Raw genomic sequence first — 20,896 nt, forward strand, 5'->3', positions numbered from 1 at the left:
GCCCCAGACTCCGCTCCGCGAGGCAACATGGACCGGATGGCCAGCTCCATGAAGCAGGTGCCCAACCCCCTGCCCAAAGTGCTGAGCCGGCGCGGGGTCGGAGCGGGGATGGAGGCGGCGGAACGGGAGAGTTTCGAGCGGACTCAGGTGAGGACGGGGGATCCCGGGGCGTGAGTGGCGGGGGCATCCTGAGAGCGCGGTGAGCCGTGGGGGCTTTGAAGGAAGTAGGGGTCTTCCAGGCCAAGGGGAGGACGGGGCCGGGAGAGGGGGGCATCTCGTGCGCGGGTCTAGGCGACCCGGGAAAGTTGGGGACCGGGACCGGGCATCCCCGCTGGTCTGGGGGAAAGGGCAGGGCGGCTCCGAGGAGCTAGCGGGACCCGTGCGGCGCAGCAGAGGGGAGGTCCCGGCGGGGCCGTGCCGGGTCACCGGGGCGGCGACTGGGGGAAGAACCGAAAAGCGGCGGCTGGAAGGAGTGCCCTAAGGCAGGGGAGTGCCTTGGGGAGCCACTTGGAGACGCAAGTGGGTGCTGGGTTGGAGATGTGAAGGGTCGGGAGCTTCTCCTTCCCTCTCCATCGCTTCTCAGTTGCATTGACATCCCCCCACCCGTGCTCCCTTCCTCGTGCCTCCTGCTTGGCTCACACCACCCCCAGCTGTCGGCCCTCGGAGGCTGGGCCGCAGGGGTCTGAGCGGAGAGAAGGAATGTAGGAAATGTGAAGTGTGGCCGAGCTTGGAAAATGACCGGGGGCTGGAGGAGGGGGCGGCCAGGGGCAGGAATGGAGGTGCTGGTAGGATGAGCCAGCTGCCCAGGGGTGCCCAGAGACCTGACTTGGGGTTTTGATTTTATCCCTCAAGATGTGCCTGACAGCTAATAGGCAGACTGCCCTATTGGTCCAGCCTAGCCAGGGCTGGGGGCCAAAATGCCTCTATCATCAACAAAAAGCCACAATCCATTTTTACCTCAGAGTTTTAATGCCTGGTGTATTGATTTGACTGAATCAAGCTGACGTGTTTATAGTGTTCACCAGTTCGTTTGTATGCAAACTCTAGTTCAAAGGGTGCAGCCCTTCTTTTAATCCCAGTGCCAAAGCTGTATGGGCAGATTGGTCCTCCCTCCTCTCGGAGTGGAACCTTTGAAGAGCCAGCTGGTCCTCCACTGCCAGAGGCTGGTTCCCCTGCTCTGTTCTGCTTTTCCCTCCAAACTTTTAGGTAGAAAAGATTGTGAGGACCCAACTGAGTGTTCTGTCTGTGGACTCTTGCAAAGACTGAAAGCTTTCCACCCCAGGGACTTCATCCTCTCTCCTTTCCAGCCACCTCTGGCCACTGAAGGTGTGTCTGGGTGATGTAAAGTAGGGAGTGTCCCCTCCCTGGGTCATCCTACCCCAGGCAGGATGGGAGAGATCGCCATTCATTTCTGCCTCCCAGGGTCCAGCTGGGTTTGTGGCTCATTCTCTGGCTTTGTGGACTGGACTGCTGAAAAGAAGGAAGCTTTCTATGCCCGTTTGCTGTGGGTGTGACTGCCTCGACTAGCTGCCTGGTCACATGAGGCTTCTTGCCCCAGGAAACAGTGGATATCCTTCTTCTAATTCTTCTTTTTCTTCTTCTTCTTTTTTAAGATGGAAAAGGAAAATAAATAGGTGTTATTTTGTGATAACCCATTCCTTCTAGAGTCTCAAATAAGTAAAAAACTGGAGCAATAGAGAAATAGAATTTTGACCCATTATCTAAAGTGATGGAAATTAGGTTTGTGAAAGTTTCTACCCATGAGAGAGTCTAGATTATTCTGTGGAACACTTGTGAATGGCTAAATGTGTCCTAGTGTTGGGGGATAGTGTGGGAGTGAGGAGGTAGTCTGGAGCAGTAAAAGGGAGTTTTTCTATTAGGGGGTTGGAAAGTGAAAAAAGAGAGAGAGGGAGAGAACAATCCTAAAACTTAGCATTAGTCAACCTGCAAAAATTTATTTGGTTTAATGACTACCTATCAAATGTATTATGAAATATAAAAATAAGTTAGAAAAAAATCTTTAATGAGTTAAGAGACCATGAGAATCAGCCAAGGTGTAGTGATAATTGTAACTAATTAGTGTTTGGCACTGTTCTGCGTACTTTATTGTATTACCTTCTTTAATCTCTACAAGAATCTATTAGGTGGGCATCAGCCACATTTTCCAGGAGGAAATTGAGGCCCAGAGAGTTTAAGTAACCTGCCCAAAGTCACACAGCTGGAAGTGGTTCCAGCCTTTAAGCACCGCCTTGTGTTGCCTCTGACTACTGGGCAGAGTACTGGCATTGGAGCTAGAAGAAGTCTGAGTTTTATGGCTGGGCATTTAGATAGGCTGTGTGGCCTCAGGCAAGTTGTCTAACCTTTCTAAGCCCCGTTTCTTTATTGTAAAACAAAGATAATACTTTATTGTGGGGGTTAATTTAAATAATACGTGTGAAGGCATTTTGTAAACTGCAGAACACTATTTCAGTGATTATTACTATAATCTGACTGCGGAGATAAGACATAAGAAAGCTCAGTATAAGTAATCGTGCAGGTCGTGATTAGCTCTTCAGTAGAGGGACAGAAGTGTCACTAGGTAATGTAATTACCAAGAGCATGTGCATAAAGCACAGACTGTGGGGTTGGGAAGAGGTGGGGAGCCCTCACTGAAGACTGAACCCCTTTCAGCATGAGTTAGCACTTGCTGAGTAGAGGGGATGGGACGGGATGGGGATGGGGCATCCCAGGAAGGGGGGGCGGCATCAGGAAACATCTGGAGGTGAGTGTGGATGACGGGAATTGGCTGAGGTGGAGATAGGAGCACGATTGGCCACTCTTACCTGCTGCCTCATACTGTCACCATTTCTGTGTTGCCCTCAGTAAACGATGAGTTTCCTGAGGCAGGACTGTGCTTTGTTTTGCCTGTGTCCTCAGATGCCTGAGGCTTGTGTTAGTGGCAAGCTGGCTATAGTTCAAGGGTAGAAAATGACGGGTGAGCTCCAGTAGGTAAGCCCTGGCCTGAGTGGGTTACTCAGCTCTGGGTTACAGGGGACAGATGTAGTTACTGGATGTTTTTCCCTCCACATTTCCTCCTGGCACAGCCTTGCCTCCTACACTCTCAGTCAGGAGCCTGCCCCATGCCCATCAGAGAACTCTGACTTCTTTGCCTGCCTTCCAGTCAGGCCAATATCCTGGCTGTGCCCTCAGACCATCCTGGTTTGCTCACTTCTGCTAGCCTCTTCCAGGAAGCCTTCCCTCCTCAACTCTCATGGTCACTGGCCCTGCCGGTGTAGGACCTCAGACCCACCTGCTGCAGCCCCCATTTCCAACTAGACCCCTGGTGTGTTCCAGTCCATCACAAGCAACCTCAGGCTCTAGGGAAATGAAAAGTTGCTGTTGTCCTCAAAATAGCTGCTGTAATAATGATCCCTTGCCTGGAGCGTTTTACAGCTTATAAAGCATGTTTTAGCTATCGTTGGGTTATTATCTCCCTCACTTTATGGATGAGAGCTTGGTGACTTCCCCAGGACCACCGGTTGGTGAAGGAAAGGGTCAAAATTCAAACCCAGGGTTCCAGGTTCCAGGTTCCGGGTCCCTTCTACCACATTGTCCTCACATTGCCAATTCCAGAGGACGACTTTGGAATGAACCAGGAGGGCTGCAGCTCACAGACAAAACAAGATGCTACCCTGCTTGTATTTACTTAGCCAGAAAATAGTTTTCTCTGTGGTTGTTTAGTTTTCTCCATGGTTGTTTAGTTTTTTTTCAACATCCGTTTAGAGCACTTACCATGGAGGGGACACAGAGATGAGTGAGATAAAGAGACCAGCCCCAGAGATGCTCATGAGTCAGCAGGGAGGTGGAGCGGTCACTGCGGGGCTCCTCTGCATGGAGGACAGAGGACCTACAGCACCAGCCTCACTGGAGTCCTTACCCGTGTAGGACCTGCTGAATCAGAGGCTGCGTTTCAACCAGAGCCCCGGTGGTGCTGTGCACACTGGAATCTGAGCAGCTTTGCTCTGTGGCAGGTGAATGCTGGGATCAGAGGAGAGAGGTGGGGGCTCTGGAAACACAGAGGAGCCCATAGAGCAGCGGTTCTCAACCTGTGGGTCGCGACCCCTTTGGGGGTCGAACGACCCTTTCACAGGGGTCGCCTAAGACCATCGGAAAACACATATATAATTACATATTGTTTTTGTGATTAATCACTATGCTTTAATTATGTTCAATTTGTAACAATGAAAATACATCCTGCATATCAGATAGTTACATTACGATTCGTAACAGTAGCAAAATTACAGTTATGAAGTAGCAACGAAAATAATTTTATGGTTGGGGGTCACCACAACATGAGGAACTGTATTAAAGGGTCGCGGCATTAGGAAGGTTGAGAACCACTGCCTTAGAGAGTAATGATGTCTTCAGGTGGAGCCAACCATAGCGTACAGGATCCTAATGAATCATGTGCTTGGAAGAGCCAGGAGATTTGGGTTCTAGAGAAGAAGAGAGAGAGAAATACTTATTGAGGGCCTACGAGGTACTAGGAACAGGTTAGGTGATTTCTATCCATTATCCTATTTAATAGCTTAGGCTGAGAGAGGAAAAGTGACTTATCCGAGGTCACACAGTGAGTAAAGAGCGAAGCCAGGGCTTAAAATTAGACAGCCAAGTCCTCTTCTCCACGTTTAAGTCAGCGTGTTTCTGCCACCGTGTTCATGATCTGCAGCATACAATCAACCTTTGATTCTAGTTGGTATTGAGAATGTAGACAAGACACGAACAACTTTCTTTGTGCCCATGGTTTGTACTCTTTTGGTTTCCTCCTACTCATACTACTGATAATAGCCAACGTTTACCGCGCTTACTATGTGCAGTTGGTAAAGGCCTTACACAAGCCATTCCCTTTTAATTCTTGCAACAAATTTATGAATTCTAATCCCTATTTTTAAAGATGAGGAAATTGAGGCTTACGAGAGGTTAAGACCTAGCTCAAGGTTCTGAACTAAGTGACAAAGCTGGGACTCAGACCCAGGAAAACCAGTCCCAGAGCCTGGCCTTAACAATTCCCATCCCGGTGTCACTGCCTGGCTCCCTCTGGCTGCCTTCCTCCTTCCTCCTTCCTCCCCTTAATGGTTGGGGTCCTCAAGAGGCCGTCCTCACCCCACTTCCTCTGCCCTCACCACCATGTGATGGTTTCTGTTCTCATCTCCATGACGCCAGCTCCCCACATCTCCCTCCTGACTTCCTACCCTGAGTGACCATTTCCCATTGGACATTTCCCCCAGATAAACTACACATGCCCCAAACACATGCCTCTGATTGCCTGTGTCTGGTTCCCATCGTTTCCTTGGCATCAGTTAGTTCTGAGTTTGCCTTCCCTCTTGCCCTCACAGTCACATTCTGTTCCGTGACATTTCTCTTGTTCCTTCGCTTCTCACAGTTCCTGCCCTTATTACTTGTTGTCTACATTGTTGTAATCCCGTCCTCCCTGTCCCTCTCCCCCAAAGAGCCTGGTGCCTGAGGGATTGTCTCTAAAGCCCAACACTGCTTCTATAACTTCCTGTTTTCAAGTACCTTTGCTGGCTCCCCAGAGACCCTGCATGATGGGGCACCATCAGGGTCCCTAGTCCCTCTCAGGCCTTAACTTACACTGGCTCCTTCCACTAGGCAGCCCCGTGGTCTGGTTCCTGTTAGATCATGTATTCAAGTGAGCAGGGGCCCTTAGCTACTGTATGTCTCCCATTCATCCAAGCAAGCCCACTCTTGGCTTCCCTGTTAGACTGTAAGCTCTTAGGGGCAGGGTCTAGGTCTCAGAGCCTTGCATGTGGCAGGCAATGTGGCCTGTTTGCCAAAGGTGTGAACCGAAAACATTGGAAGATCTACAGGGAGCCTGGGCACTAAGGCAGGCCCCCTCTTGCAGAGCACTTTTCCTTTGCACATTTTGGAGATTCTCCCTCTGTCTCCTTTGATTTCTTCAGTGATTAATTCTTACTAAGTTTCTGCCCTGTGTGCCGTGCCTGTGCTCCCAGGGTGCCATGGGAGCCCCTGCCCAGCTCCTGAGAGTTAGGCTGGAGAACCCATTTAAGAGAAAGCCTGCAGAGTCTAGAAACAGAATATGGGCTGAAGGCCATTTATTTGAATTTCTGTAAAGTTTGGAATACTTTATTTTTATTAATTTATTTAAATATATTTTTATAGATTTCAGAGAGGAAGGGAGAGGGAGAGAGAATCATCAATCGGCTGCTTTCTGCATGCCCCACACTGGGGATCAAGTCCGAAACCTGGGCATGTACCCTGACCGGGAATTGAACTGTGACCTCCTGGTTCATAGGTGGACGCTCAACCACTGAGCCACTCTGGGCTGGAATACTTTATAAGCATGCCTCCAAACATGGTCTTGGCTTTCTCGGGGCTTCTTTCTGCTTCGGGTGGGACCTTGCTGAACTAGAATGTATTACCAGGAGGGGAGAGTGACTGGCTTACTGTACCCCGGCACCTGGATGTGGCTAATGGCAGTGGTGTGTGCAAGTGCTGGAGTTTGCATCAGGGCCTGAGAGATGTTAGGACGAGTGCAGAGGAATATGAGAGCCCTCCCCGGGAGAATATCTGGCTCTGCTACTGAATTTCTCATTTCAAAATTCAGGAGGCTGGCAAAGATTTCCGAAGGCTCTTCCAGCTATCAAATATTTTAGCTTATAAAACTCCCGTCAACAGGCTTTCACACTGTGGAATAGGATTTGCATTTCTTCTGAGCTTTCAGCTGCTGGCTTGAAAAGTTTCCAAATGCCCCCTGTGTGTGGAATGGGACCAGTGATGTGGGGCTCAGGAGAGGATGCTGCTGCACCCCAGGAAGGGATGAGGCGTGGTTGTGGGGCCCAGGAGAGCAGATCCCTGGTGCCACTTGGCTACTGCAAGGGTCCCTTGTCTGTGAAGCACTGATGAGCACCTGTTTATATTCCCCATCAGTTGGCGCACTTATTCCACTACCTCGGGACAGAGTGCTGAGGAAACCTGGGCACGGGGCAGGGAGCAGCCTGTTGCAGCGGGCAGCGGGCTGGGGGCCAGTGCTTTGCCTGCATCCAGAGGGTTGATGGCCTGGATGGATGCCCACGTCAGAAGGGAACTTGTCAGCCCCACCTCTTGGCAGGGTGGGGGCTGCTTCCTGTTTTCCTGCCCAGGCAGGCAGGGAGGAGCCCTGTTCCCAGCTGTGGGCAGTACCATTCAGGGAGAGGGATGGGGAATGAAGGTGTCCTCTGGCTCAGACATCAGAAGAGAGACTAGGATCTGAAAGGTTGCTGCTGTTGCCTCTGCTGTCAGTGCTGTGGGACAACTCAAGGAGGGTCCAGGAAGCTAGTGTGGCTGATGGCTTCTGATTTAACAACAACTAACACTGTTTGTAGTTTATAAAGCACAAGTACACAGAACCTTTTTTTTAACCACAGAGCAACCATGCAGTAGGCGATCATGGTCAGTTTTTAAGTGTGGACACTGAGGCCCAGAGAGCTTGAGTGACTTGCCTTAATGGCACCGAGGAAGTGGCTGATCTGAGGTTTGAACCTGGTGAGTCTAATCTGTATACTTTCCTTTTCATATCTCCCTTTAAAGCTGAAGTGTGGTGTGGAGCTGCTAAGTTAGAAAAGATACAGAGATTTTTTCCCCCCTAGGTCTTTTCCAATTGATTTATCTGGACATTTGAAGTTCCTCACAGAAGATTTTTGCAACAAACATAACCATCAAAGTGGCTGTATTCAGAATATGTAAAAACTTATAAGAAAAAAAGAAAAAGACAACCTAATAAACAAATAGGCAGGAGGAACTTCACAAAAGAGGATTAACAAATGGTGAATAAACCATGAAAAGGTGTGCAACTTCATTAGTAACCAGGGAAATGCAAATTAAAATTACAACATGATTCACTATCTGCCCATCAGGATAGTTGAAATAAAAATGAAAAAACCTGCCAGTGTTAAGCGTTGGCAAAGATGTGAAGCATGAAGACGCTCATGCACTAGTTAAAATTACAACATGATTCACTATCTGCCCATCAGGGTGGTTGAAATAAAAATGAAGAAAACCTGCCAGTGTCAAGCATTGGCAAAGATGTGAAGCATGAAGACGCTCATGCACTACTGCTGGGGCTCTTCAGTGAGCAGCCGCTTTGGAAAACAGTCTGGTATTATCCTAAAATTAAAGATACGCACACTCGCCCTGACCGGTTTGGCTCAGTGGATAGAGCGTCGGCCTGCGGACTGAAGAGTCCCAGGTTCGATTCCAGTCAAGGGCTTGTACCTTGGTTGCGGGCACATCCCCAGTAGGGGGTGTGCAGGAGGCAGCTGATCGATGTTTCTCTCTCATCGATGTTTCTAACTCTCTATCCCTCTCCCTTCCTCTCTGTAAAACTCATTTTTTTGGTATTTAAAAAAAAAAGATACGCACACTCAGTAACCAGCAATTCCACTGTAGCTGAGTACTCAACAGAAATGCATGCACCAAGAACAATATTCATAATCATATTTTGTAATAGCGCCAAACTGGAAGCAATCTAAAAGTCCATTGGCCATAGATGGATAAATAAGTTGTGATATAGTCTCTTACTGGGATGCTATACAACAATGAAAATGAATAAACTATAGTTACATTCAGCAACATGCATGAGTCTTACAAAAAAGGCAGGCCCGAAAGAACACCTTCTGTATTCTTCCCTTTATATCAGGTTTAAAAAGCAATGAAGCTCCAACGTGGATCACCCTAGGGCAGTGATGGCGAACCTATGACACACGAACTCATTTTTTTGGTTGATTTTTCTTTGTTAAATGGCATTTAAATATATAAAATAAATATCAAAAATATGTCTTTGTTTTACTATGGTTGCAAATATCAAAAAATTTCTATATGTGACACGCCACCAGAGTTAAGTTAGGGTTTTTCAAAATGCTGACACGCTGAGCTCAAAAGGTTCGCCATCACTGGTCTAGGAGGTCACTCGTACTGGGGCTCTGACCAGGTGGCATCAAGGGGTGGGCATAAGGCTGTGCCCCAGGATGTACAGTCCCTTGCCACAACACTGGAGAGAAAGCCGGGCCTTGAGTCTGCGCCTGCACATCCCTACAGCTTCTCAGAGTCCTGTGGACAATGCCAGAGGAGACAAACCATGCAGGAAACATCTAGAAGAAAAAAAAAGAAATAAATAAAAAAAGGAAAAAATAAAATAAAGGAAAACAATTAAAAACAGGCAAAGCTAAACAGTATTAAGGTGTGCTGCTTAAAACTGTAAGGAATAGCCCTGACCAGTTTGGCTCAGTGGATAGAGCATAAGGACTAGCCATGACCAGTTGGCTCAGTGGATAAAGCGTCGGCCTGCGGACTCAAGGGTCCCAGGTTCGATTCCGGTCAAGGGCATGTACCTTGGTTGCGGGCACATACCCAGTGGGGGGTGTGCAGGAGGCAGCTGATTGATGTTTCTCTCTCATCGATGTTTCTAACTCTCTATCCCTCTCCCTTCCTCTCTGTAAAAAATCAATAAAATATATTTTAAAAAACACCTGTAAGGAATAAAGGGAATGATTACCATAAAAGTCCAGAAAAAAGATTATCCTTGGGTGCAGGGGGAGGTTAGTGATTGGGAGGGTGGGCACAGGGAGCTTCTGAGGTGCTGTCTTCAGTCTGTTTATTGGCCTGGGTGGTGGTTTATGATAATTTGTTAACTGTACAGTACATTTTTGTTTTGTGTCGTTATCTCTACTTATATTTCAAAATACAAAAGATTTAAAAAAACAACAACACCTCTTCCTAGCAAATAGAAGACAATGTCTTGAGGAGGCCAAGAACCTGCCATGTACATATTTGAGGTCTCTCTCAAATACAGCCTTCACTGTGAAAGCATTTCTGATGCTGGCCTAGAACTGGAAAGCTTTTGATTTATGAATCATGCATATACAAGTATCTTCCGAGCACTGCTGTAACATGCAGCCGGGAAGTGGAGGCCTATCATTAACCCACACTGAGCATGTTGCCCTTGGCTTCCGTTCATTTGTTTTATGTCTCCCTTCCTTAGTGGCAGATGGGCTCTACGTTTCTCACCCAGGTTTGAGCCAGTTGCCCCAGCATCTAGCAGAGGGCTTTACACCAGCTAAGGCTCCGGATGTCCGTGAAATACAAAATAAATTAGGTGGTGAAAAGTTCTTGAATGAGAGAAGAAAGGGTGTCTCCAGGCTCAAAAGAAGCACATTTGAATAAAATCAAAGAACTGGGTGGTGGACTTTTGGAATACAGTTTCAAGTTTAGCTCATGTTGCAAAGATTTAGATTAAGTCATGCATAATGGAGCGATGAGGAGCCACTATGAGAATGTAGGAACTTGGGGAATGTCACCTGTGAACATGGCAGAAATGCTAGTCTTCTCACAGCGGTTCTTTGAGGTATGTGGCCGTGTGGTCCATGGGGCCAGCCCATAATGCAGTTGTTCTGTGTGTTATTATGTCTTATTCTCCTCTCATATGTCCCCCTCTCCCCTTTTGGGCTGGAAGCAAATGCCTTCTCTGTTTGGTTTTCCTTGGATGTATCTTGACTGATGCTATTTCTTTCCTCCCATTTTCCATAATCCTTCAGAAACACAGGCATGAGCTGTGTGGTTTCTTCTCTGAGCAAGATCCAGGGCAACTTCCCCTAGAGCAGTGGTTCTCAACCTTCCTAATGCCGCGACCCTTTCATACAGTTCCTCATGTTGTGGTGACCCCCAATTTCATTGTTACAAATTGAACATAATTAAAGCATCGTGATTAATCACAAAAACAATATGTAATTATATATGTGTTTTCCGATGGTCTTAGGTGACTCCTGTGAAAGGGTCGTTCGACCCCCAAAGGGGTCGCAACCCACAGGTTGAGAACCGCTGCCCTAGAGGAACAGGTCAGCCCAGGGCTCCACTTCTCCAGGCTTGGCACTTAGTAGACATTAAAAAAATCGATGTTGAGTACCTTATTCATCTTATAACCTCAGGTTCCTGGCGCAGTGTCTAGCTCTGAGCAACTCTTGATAAGGGTATGTGGAATGAAGGGTAAAATATTTTGAATAAAGAACTGAATGGGCATCAGCCATTTTTGGTTCCAGTTCTGAACTGTGAGCCCTGATGGGGCTGTGAATTTGGGTTCTCATGAGCACATTGGGAGCCACCAAAAAAAACCCTGAAGAGACCAGCTTTCTGACGTAACTGGGTGGTTCTCTGCGGACTTCCTATTGAATGTCAGCTCCCTGGCTCATGCTTGGAAGTGGCTTGAGATCTTCTGTTTCCTTTGAGATCCTTATTCCAGATGGGACCTTAGCAGTTATAGTCTGGGCCCATTACTGCTAATAAGAAAAACCCAACACACCTAACCTTGAACTCTGTGAACCCTGAAGAGACCAGCTTTCTGACGTAACTGTGGGTGGTTCTCTGCGGACTTCCTATTGAATATCAGCTCCCTGGCTCATGCTTGGAAGTGGCTTGAGATCTTCTGTTTCCTTTGAGATCCTTATTCCAGATGGGACCTTAGCAGTTATAGTCTGGGCCCATTACTGCTAATAAGAAAAACCCAACACACCTAACCTTGAACTCTGTCTCCTGCCACAAGCTTGATTATTCTCCTTTGTTCTCAGATTTTGAGAATTTCTATTTATAAGCCACCCCTGGCCATTCCAGCTGAAATTTTCCCAGTCATCCTTGACACCCCTCTAGTCTACACCCCTGCAGCTCCTCACAAAGCCCTGGTGCTGCTGTCTCCTTGATTGTTCTCCATCTCACTCCCATTCCCCCACCACTACCTCTGCCTTATTTCAGCCTTTCATCTCTAGCCTGAACTGTTTATTACATGGCTCAGCTGGCCTTCCTGCCCTCCACCTCTTGAGATCTACTCTTTCCTTGACTGTCTGAGTTCTGTTTTGTTTTTTGTTTTTTAATCATCACCCAAGGAGTGAGGATATTTTTTCCATTGGCTTTTAGAGAGAGTGGAAGGGAGGGTGTGGGGGAGAGAAACACAGCAGTTGGTTGCCTCCCACATAAAGTCCCGACCAGGGCCAGGGATTGAACCACAACTGAGGTATGTACTCTTGACCAGGAATCGAACCTGAAACCCTTTGGTCTGAGGACTGATGTTCTTACCACTGAGCAAAACCGGCCAGCGCTGAGTTCTATATTAAAGGCACAATTGGCCCTAGCTGGTTTGGCTCAGTGGATAGAGCAGGGGGGGGCAAACTTTTTGACTCGAGGGCCACTATGAGTTCTTAACCTGGACCGGAGGGCCGGAACAAAAGCATGGATGAAGTGTTTGTGTGAACTAATATAAATTCAAAGTAAACATCATTACATAAAAGGGTACGGTCTTTTTTTTTTTTTTTAGTTTTATTCATTTCAAACAGGCTGGATCCGGCCCGCGGGCCGTAGTTTGCCCACGGCTGGGATAGAGCATTGGCGTGCGGACTGAAGGATCCCAGGTTCGATTCTGATCAAGGGCACATGCCTGGGTTGTGGGCTTGAACCTCAGATGGGAGTGTGCAGGAGGCAGCCGATCAATGATACTTTCTCACCATTGATGTTTCTCTCTCTTTCCCCCTCCCTTCCTCTCTGAAATAAATAAAAATATGAAAAAAAACAAATAAAAGGCACAATTGCTTCTATGACTTCATGTTTTAAAAACCTCTGTTTATTATGCATTACTCTAAACTAAAACTCAAGCTTGTTGGCATGACACAAAGCCAAACTTTGTCAACGTTAATGTCCCACCACTCCCCGCCCCTGCAGCCCAGCCTCACCAAGCCCTTGGCGTTCTCCCAGCATAGCCCCCTGTTCCACTCCCCTGTGTTTTCCCAGGCAGTTCTTTTCTGCTTAGAATGCCTCTTCCACTTTATTCACCTTTACGTCCCACCTCTGATGGCCCCTCCTCTGGGAGGTTTGCCCTTACTCTTCCAGGCCAATTTATTGGATGGTATTTCTGTGTGTTACTCCGGTTGTCTGTCCCACACTGGACTATGAGCTTCTCTGTAGCTTAGCCTTTCTTTGTAGGCCTCCCCACACTAAGCGCAGTGTTCAGCACCCAATAGGACCTCAATAAATGTTTGTTGAATGAGCTAATGATGCATATTAAGGATGCATGTGGTTGTTACTCTAACAGAAAATGGAATAGGCACCATTCCTGCTCCAAGGCATGTGAGTGTATTTGATCTGTGTCCCATTGGACTGAAACACAAATTTTGGCAACACTGGTAGGACAAAGGTGAGTGTGCTTTAGGAGTGGAGAGTTCAGTGGGAGGGACATATTTACAGAGAAAGACTTTCACATCCAGCCATGGTACAACCAGAACCAGTGGACTGAGAGACAGTATTTCTGATCTGTGTCCGTAGATGGGCTCATCAGTGTTCCTTCTGTGGCTCAGAAGCGTGAAATGGGATATGGTGGGCAGAATAATCACCACCAGCCCTACCCCATCAACATATGCACCTGTTGAAGCTGTGATGCTACAAGGGACTTTGCAAATGTAACTAAGGACCTTAAGAAAGGGAGAGTAGCCTGAATTGTCTAGGTGGGCCCAATCTAATCACATAGGCCCTTTAAAGCCGAGAACCTTCCTGGCTGCAGCAGAAGAGGGATGCGGCAGAGAGAGTGCATGTGTGAGGAGTCGACATGCTGTTGCTGGCTCTGAGATGCAGGTGCCCTCCTGCGAGGACTGGAGAGAGACCTCTAGGAGCTAAGGGTGGCCTCTGGCTGACAGTCAGCAAGGGAACAGGACCTTGGATCTCTAAATACAAGGAATTAGATTATACCAATAACTGGAATGACCACAAAAGGGGATTTTTCCTAGCACTTCCAATAGGGAGCACAGCCCTACTGACACCTTGATTTTAGCCAGTGAGACCCAGTTGGCCTTCTGACCTCCAGAACTGTGAGATGTTACATGGGTGTTGTTTTAAGCTGCTAAATTTGCAGTCATTTGTTACGGCAGCAATAACACCTACTACGGGATGTTAACAGGTAACGTATGCTCCGGGGCAAGAGGCCTAACGGAGCCCATGCCTCGATGCACAGACGGCCCACGCTTCTAAACCTAGAGGGACACTTACTATTTCATTTGTGCTCGTTGTGGTCATAGATGAAACGTTGGATTTCCACACTTGGCACGTATTCACAGAAGTTTTATCCTGGAAAAACAATTCAGCAGCCTATTCAAAACATTCTTTCCTGCTGGGCCCTGGAGTTTCTTGGTGCAGTTCCAAGTTTGAGGATCACAGATATAATTTACTTAACCTTAAACAAGTTTTTTTGATGAAGTACTGTGCTGTCTATTTTAAAAAGTGAGTGGGAAATCCCCGCGGTGCTATAGGATCATGATGGTGTCTCTGCTAGAAAGAGAGCTGACTTAAAGTCAGGAAGCAGAGGCGGGAATAATGATTGGCTTCCCCTCAGGTGGGCCTGCTGTGTCCTGATACGTAGGCCCACGGTGGTGGTCTGAACGCCCTAGTGTTCCTGGGCTTAGCTGCCAAGCAGCCAGCAGCTCCTGCAGCACGGGATGAAGAATCGGGAAGCCTTGTTTCCGGCAGTGGTTTTTCCTTTGGCCATGCTCCCTACCCTCTATAGGTCCTCAGTCAGGGCCTGTGAAATGAGGGAGCTTGGACAAGATTGCCCCAAGGGGTTAGAGAATTGGTGGTTCTGTGACAGTGCAGTTACTGAGGTAGCAGCCCCATCAGGGTTGGCTGCCTTTTGATTACACCTGGCCCCTGTTATTCCAGCTTTACTGTGCTGATTCTCAGCTTCCACACTAAATTCTGCTCGTCTTTCCCATCCCTAAGAGACCTTTCCTCCTGGCTGCACTTAGTTTTTATGGGTGTTGGTCAGATGGACCCATGTCCCCCTAAAGAACTGGCCTCTCAAAGTCACTCACTCAGAAGACTTACAGGACAGTTAGTTGGTCCCTTCTGCCCAGGCACCATCCTCTGCCTTGTGCTTAGGACTGCCAGGTACATCTGCACAGGCTGTGCACTCACAGCGTTGGGAGTGTCTTCTCATCTGTGGTAGCCTTCCTAGTGTTAGCCTATTAGCCTTAGGTTGTAGCATATCCTATATAATAAAAGGCTAATATGCAAATCGACTGAATGGCGGAACAACCGGTCACTATGACATGCCCTGACCTCCAGGGGGCAGATGCTCAATGCAGGAGCGGCCCCCTGGTGGTCAGTGTGCTCCCACAGGGGGAACACTGCTCAGCCAGAAGCCAGACTCACAGCTGGCAAGTGCAGTGGCAATGGAGGTGGGCCTAAGCTGGCAGTCGGACATCCCCCGAGGGCTCCCAGACTGCAAGAGGGTGCAGGCTGGGCTGAGGGACCCCCCCCAAGTGCACGATTTTGGTGCACCGGGCCTCTAGTAAAAAATATGATGTCTAGAAAAGTTCTTTGACACTAAATCAGAAGACACATGGAATGTCTAAAATGATGCCATTATAGCAAACCTGTGGCCCAACCTACTAAAATCTATTTGACTTAGAGATGGTTGAGCTGGAAAGAATATAAGAGATTCAAGCTGGCAGCTGCAGATGTGTGTATTTGTTGTTATTATTATTTTTAATAAACTGAAACCTGCAACCAGGGCATAAATACTTCGGTCTTCTACCAGCCTGCTTCTTGCATTGACCTTACCTCCCTGGTTTCTGTCGTTATCTGAGGTGTGACCTTTGATTCATTCTAGTTTCATAGAGGAAAGTGAGGCTTGGAAAAGAAAAATAACTTGCCCAGGCTCCATACTGCAAGTCACTGCCCAGATTTGAGGCAGACCCAGGCTTGTGTCTGGGTCCACGTTGGGCTCCAAGATTCTGTAGAGGGGATGAGCATGGGCTTTAGAGCCAGACAGTTCACCTGCCATGGGTCCCAGGCAAAATGCTTTCCAGAGGCACTGGCTGGCATAGGTTACTCTGAATCAATGAAGTGGAGAGCTGTTGAAAGAGCATCTAAGTACACAAACAAGCAAAAAACACCTACCTCATAGGATTGATGAAAGGATTAAGTGACATAATAGATGAAAAATGCTCAATGCGTTGCCTTCCATGTAGCAAGCGCTCAGAAATGTCAGCTCTTATTATTATTCTCTTACTAGTTCTTAGTAACATCAGTTTGGGGCTAGTGCACTATTTGGCACAGGATAGGTCTCCTGGTTTATCTGCTCCTGATGAGGCCCGAGTTGTGCTCTAATGAAGTGCCCACCCCCTCCAATGAGGAACATCTAGATGAGGACTCGCACTGGGCTTTAGGGCACTGTTTTAGAGGTGTGCGGAACCACAGGAAGAATTACCACCGGGAGATCTCAGGATGTGTTTTCCTTGGCCATGACCTGAACACACTGGCCTGCCTTTGCACAGGGCCAAGGCTAGACTGTGTGCTTGGAGGAATCTGCATTTCCGGTTCTAAGGCCCCAAGAAAGACATCATGGCACAGGCTGGATCAGAGATGACGGCTGAGATGGCAGAGAGCATGCAGAGAGAATTGTCCAGGCTGAAGGAAGTGTGCAGATGGGAGGGAAGGACACTGGCCCCAGGTCAGAACACTTGGGTTTGTGACTCCGCCCGTGACTAGTTGTATGATTTTATTTTCATTAACAGTATACCTTTACATAGTTGCAGGGGTCAGTTAGTTATACAGGCCTGTTAGCAAAAACCAGCCTTCTGCTGGCCCAGCTCTTCCTCCTTCCCCAACCATTTCCTGTTCCCCAGAAACACCAGTTTCATTTCTTTAAACTACTTTCATTATAGCCTCTATTATGGACCTGCCATTATGGAAGATAAAGATCTACCTTTCATTCCCACGTGTGCTCTTCCCACCCACATGGCAAACACTTTCCCTGTCCTGTCCCTTGAATTTTAACTCTGTATCCAGTGTCAACTTGATCATGACCCTGTAAGTGCTAGGGACAGGTGAGCCCTTACTGTACTCTGGTATCTTTTCCTTCCCTGCATAAATTTTCGTTAGTCCTGGAGTAATTATCTTTGTTTGCTTGGGTTTCTATGTACTTATTACATATTATTTATCCACAACTCTACATAATAGTACAGGCCCACAATCCCTAATCTGCTATTCTGAATTCCCAAAGCTCTGGAAACCTGAAGTTCTTTTCAGAATTTGATACCACATTTGCACTTGTCTTGGCCTGTATACTTGCAGTCTTTGTTATAGGCCCATCTTAGAATGAATGGTCATGATATGCTGCAAAGATATTACTATGTTTGAATAGAGGGTGTTTCCTAGACCCCAAAATTCTAATCTCAAACACACTTGCCTCAAGAGTTTGGAATAAAGGATTGCATCCCGGACTATCTACTCCATTGTGTTGTTGGGAGAATTTGAATAAGCTACCTTATGTATACAAGATGAAGCACTATGCCAGGCAAATAGTAGGTGCTCAACAAATGTTAGTTGTTATTGTTATTGTTCATTCATTGATTTTAGAATCACACTAGTAGGACTAGGAATAATTAGATTAAATATCCAAGTCCAACTTCCTACATTTAGTTAAAGTCATATGAAGTATTTTAACTTAGAATTGAAGTAACAGTTTGGTGTGGAATAGAAAAACCCAAAGACATAACTGAGTTCAAATCCTGTCTGTGCTACTTACCACCTCTGTGACCTTGGGCAAATGCCTCAATTTTTTGCCTCAGTTTTCCTGTCTGTATAACGGGGAATAACAAAACTGTCTTGTGGATTGCCCTGAGGATCCAGAGAAACTCAAGAAGGTAGTGCATCAAAATAAATGACTCCTGCCAAGATACACTGAGCTGGGCATGTCACATATGTGGTTTTCTTGCCAAAATTGCATAACCTCAACTAATCACAACAAAACACATAAACCCAAATTGAGGTATGTTCTACAAAATAATTGGCCAGTGCCCTCCAAAAATGTCAAGGTCAGGAAAGACCAGGGAAGACTATGGAGCTGTCACAGACTGGGGGAGACTAAGGAAATGTGATAATTAATACAAGATGGGGATCCTGGACTGGATTCTGGAACAGAAAGCGAGCAGTAGTGGGACAACTGGAGAAATCCTAATTAATTCTGTAGTACAATTAATAGTATTGTACCAAGGTTAATTTCTTCATTTTGATGACTTTCCTACAGTTACGTAAGATGTTAGTTAATATAAATGGAGGTTGGGCAAAGATGTACGGGAACTCTGTACTATTTTTTCAATTCTTCTGAAAGTCTAAAATTATCTCCAATTAGAATGCTAAAAAAAAAAGAATGGCATGTTGCTTGGCAAACCTTAGTCCCAACTAAGTAAATGTGCATTCCCTTGCTCCCTTGGGTCATCCTGGGGACACTGGAGACCCACACACAGAGGGACAGGATGGCGGTTCTGAGGAGGGAAAGTATGACTAGTCCAGGCGGCATCAGAGGAGGCAGAAGGTCTGGTGACTGTTCCAAAGAGGAGCTGCCTCGTGTGGCCAGTCTTGGAGGCAGAAACAGAGCAGGGCCTTTGTGTGCAGGCTGGCGGACACACTCTGTCAGCCCCCACCTGGTGCAGTGGGCCTGGGACTCAGAGTTAAGTCCTGAGTGTAGCCAGACAGTCTTAGCTCCTGCTCCACTTTAATTCCTTCCCTGCATAAATTTTCGTTAGTCCTGGAGTAATTAATTATCCTTGTTTGCTTGGGTTTCTATGTACTTATTACGTATTATTTATCCACAACTCTACATAATAGTACAGGCCCAACATGGATGAGAGAGAAACAATGATAGGCTGCCTCCTGCATGCTCTCTACTGGGGTTTGAGCCCGCAACTCGGGCATGTGCCCTGACCAGGAATCAAACCGTTGACCTCCTGGTTCATAAGTTGATGCTCAACCACTGAGCAATACCTGCCAGGCTCCACTTTTGTTATTATTATCTTGTGGGGACCTTGGGAAAGTTGCTCATGTGTAGTAGGGGATAATGTACTGACATCTGGGCTCAATGAGTGGGTTGAATGAGAGGGTCCAGAGCAGAAGCCGGTACAGACTGTTACTTCCTCTCCGCCTGAAGTCTTCCAGTGGAAGTGCCCACCACCCTCCAGGTTTCCCACAGCATTCACTTTGTGTCCCTCCAAAGGTCCTGTCTAGGAAAGGCCTTCCAGTCCCAGGGTTTGTGTTTCTTGTTTGCCCATGACCTAGAGCTCTTACTATATAGACCACAGGGATTTGCCTAGAGGGAAATGTGCAGATGTGGTGAGTGAATGAATGAGTGAGTGAGAGAATGGAGTGTGTGAGTGGGTGAGTGAGTAAATGAATGAGTGAGTGAGTAACTGGTGCCTTCTCATGCCACATATCATACCACATATGATTTTTGGCTCAAATAGTTACCTTATGTCAATCTGTTCTCCGGGATGAATTTGGAAGCATTCCGACCAGACATACCCTTCTATTATGACTTTTCTCCCCCTCTCGAATGCTCGTCACTTATCCAGAAAAAGCAAGTTAACTCCTTTTCTTACAATGTTTGAACATCGCAAGCTTTAAAACTGTTTGTCAGTGCTTCAGAATTCTCTGGGCCTCTCTCCTAGTTGCTGAGAACTTTTTACCACAGGAAATCAGGCTCATTTTAAGGGCCAAATAGTCACTAAATATAGCCTCCCGGCAGAGATATTTAAAGAGCTGTGTTGATGATGTTATGTCTGAACAGAGAGGCAGGGGGAAGAAAGTACTTTTTTTTGAAAAAAGAGTGAAGTTGTACCAGATTTTCTGTGGGTCCCCAGGGAGCAGAGCAATGGTGTGAGGTCAGTGTCTTCATTATGGAATCACCAGATGTTCGTCACCAGTTGGGGGCTTGGGTTTAGATTTTTTTTTTTTTGTCAGGGAGTCATTTCTTGATAATTCCTTCTCATCTCTATTTAAACATGCTTCCTGCCCTAGAGAGTGACCTTGACCAGTGTGCCCTCCCCACGAAGGCTGGGAGAGCTATGCGCAGGAGCATGTCAGTGAGAGCTGCTTTCCCCCAGCCCCAGGACCAGCAGTGGCCGAGTGGGGAGTAACATCATTTTCTCTCAAGTGCTGGGTGGCAAGCAGCAGGTGGTACAGATGGAAAAAAGTGGGATGGGGCCCTTGGATCCTTACTGATGTAAAGTGATATTGGTTGCAGAGGCCAGAAACAGTTCATGCCTCAGAGAGAGGTCTAGACTGAAATTCCACTCACCCTGGTCACAGTGGCATGGATTGAGGCTTAGGGGCTTTCTACCTACTCTCTCCTCTGGCTTCCACTTTGGGCTCACTGGGTGGTGAAAATGCCAAGAGAGTATAAAACGTTGGGAATGATGTTTTTGTTTCTCAAATGTTTCTTCTAGAACAGCGTCGCCAACCGGTGGTCCGCGGGCCACTGGTGGTCCGTGAGGTCCGAAAGGTTGGCGACCGCTGTTCTAGAATATAAGTAGGACTATTCTAGGAATTCCGAACTTTCTTTGGGGCTGAACTGACATCTCTTTAGGAGAAGAACTTAGTAGCTCTTCCTGTAAGAAGCTCTGTGCAGTGAACTCTCTTAGTCTAAGCATACCTGAAGGTGTCTACATTTCACCATCTTTTTTTTCTTTTATAACCAAGATTTTATTTTTACTTGTTTTGTCCTCAGCACACAAACATATTTAATTAATGCTAGTATTAAAAACTCTATACAATGTAGCTGCAATATTTTGCTAAAGAGTTGCTCAGTCGCTGTTCCAGCATAATATTTGGAGACAGTTTATCCGCAAGTAGAGGACACCAGAGCTCAGGATTTTCCAATATCGCCAACTCTTAAGCCTTTTGTGAGGAATGTCCTGATAACACAGGATGTGATATCTTTTTAAAAAATATATATATTTTATTGATTTTTTACAGAAAGGAAGGGAGAGTGATAGAGAGTTAGAAACATTGATGAGAGAGAAACATCGATCAGCTG

The 20,896-nt window shown here is 46.8% G+C and overlaps 1 protein-coding gene across 1 annotated transcript in view; it reads left to right on the forward strand.

The window, feature by feature from the left end:
* The first annotated feature begins 6 nt into the window (after window positions 1-6).
* The window catches only part of HIP1 (huntingtin interacting protein 1), a 140,189-nt gene continuing 119,299 nt past the window's right edge, over window positions 7-20,896 (forward strand). The window contains exon 1 of the mRNA XM_005877193.1: window positions 7-147. Coding sequence (XP_005877255.1) covers window positions 28-147 — 120 coding nt within the window. The 5' untranslated portion in view covers window positions 7-27. The remainder of the gene's footprint in view (window positions 148-20,896) is intronic.

The sequence above is a fragment of the Myotis brandtii genome, unplaced genomic scaffold (assembly GCF_000412655.1).
Source record: "Myotis brandtii unplaced genomic scaffold, ASM41265v1 scaffold510, whole genome shotgun sequence".
Classification (NCBI taxonomy): domain Eukaryota; kingdom Metazoa; phylum Chordata; class Mammalia; order Chiroptera; family Vespertilionidae; genus Myotis; species Myotis brandtii.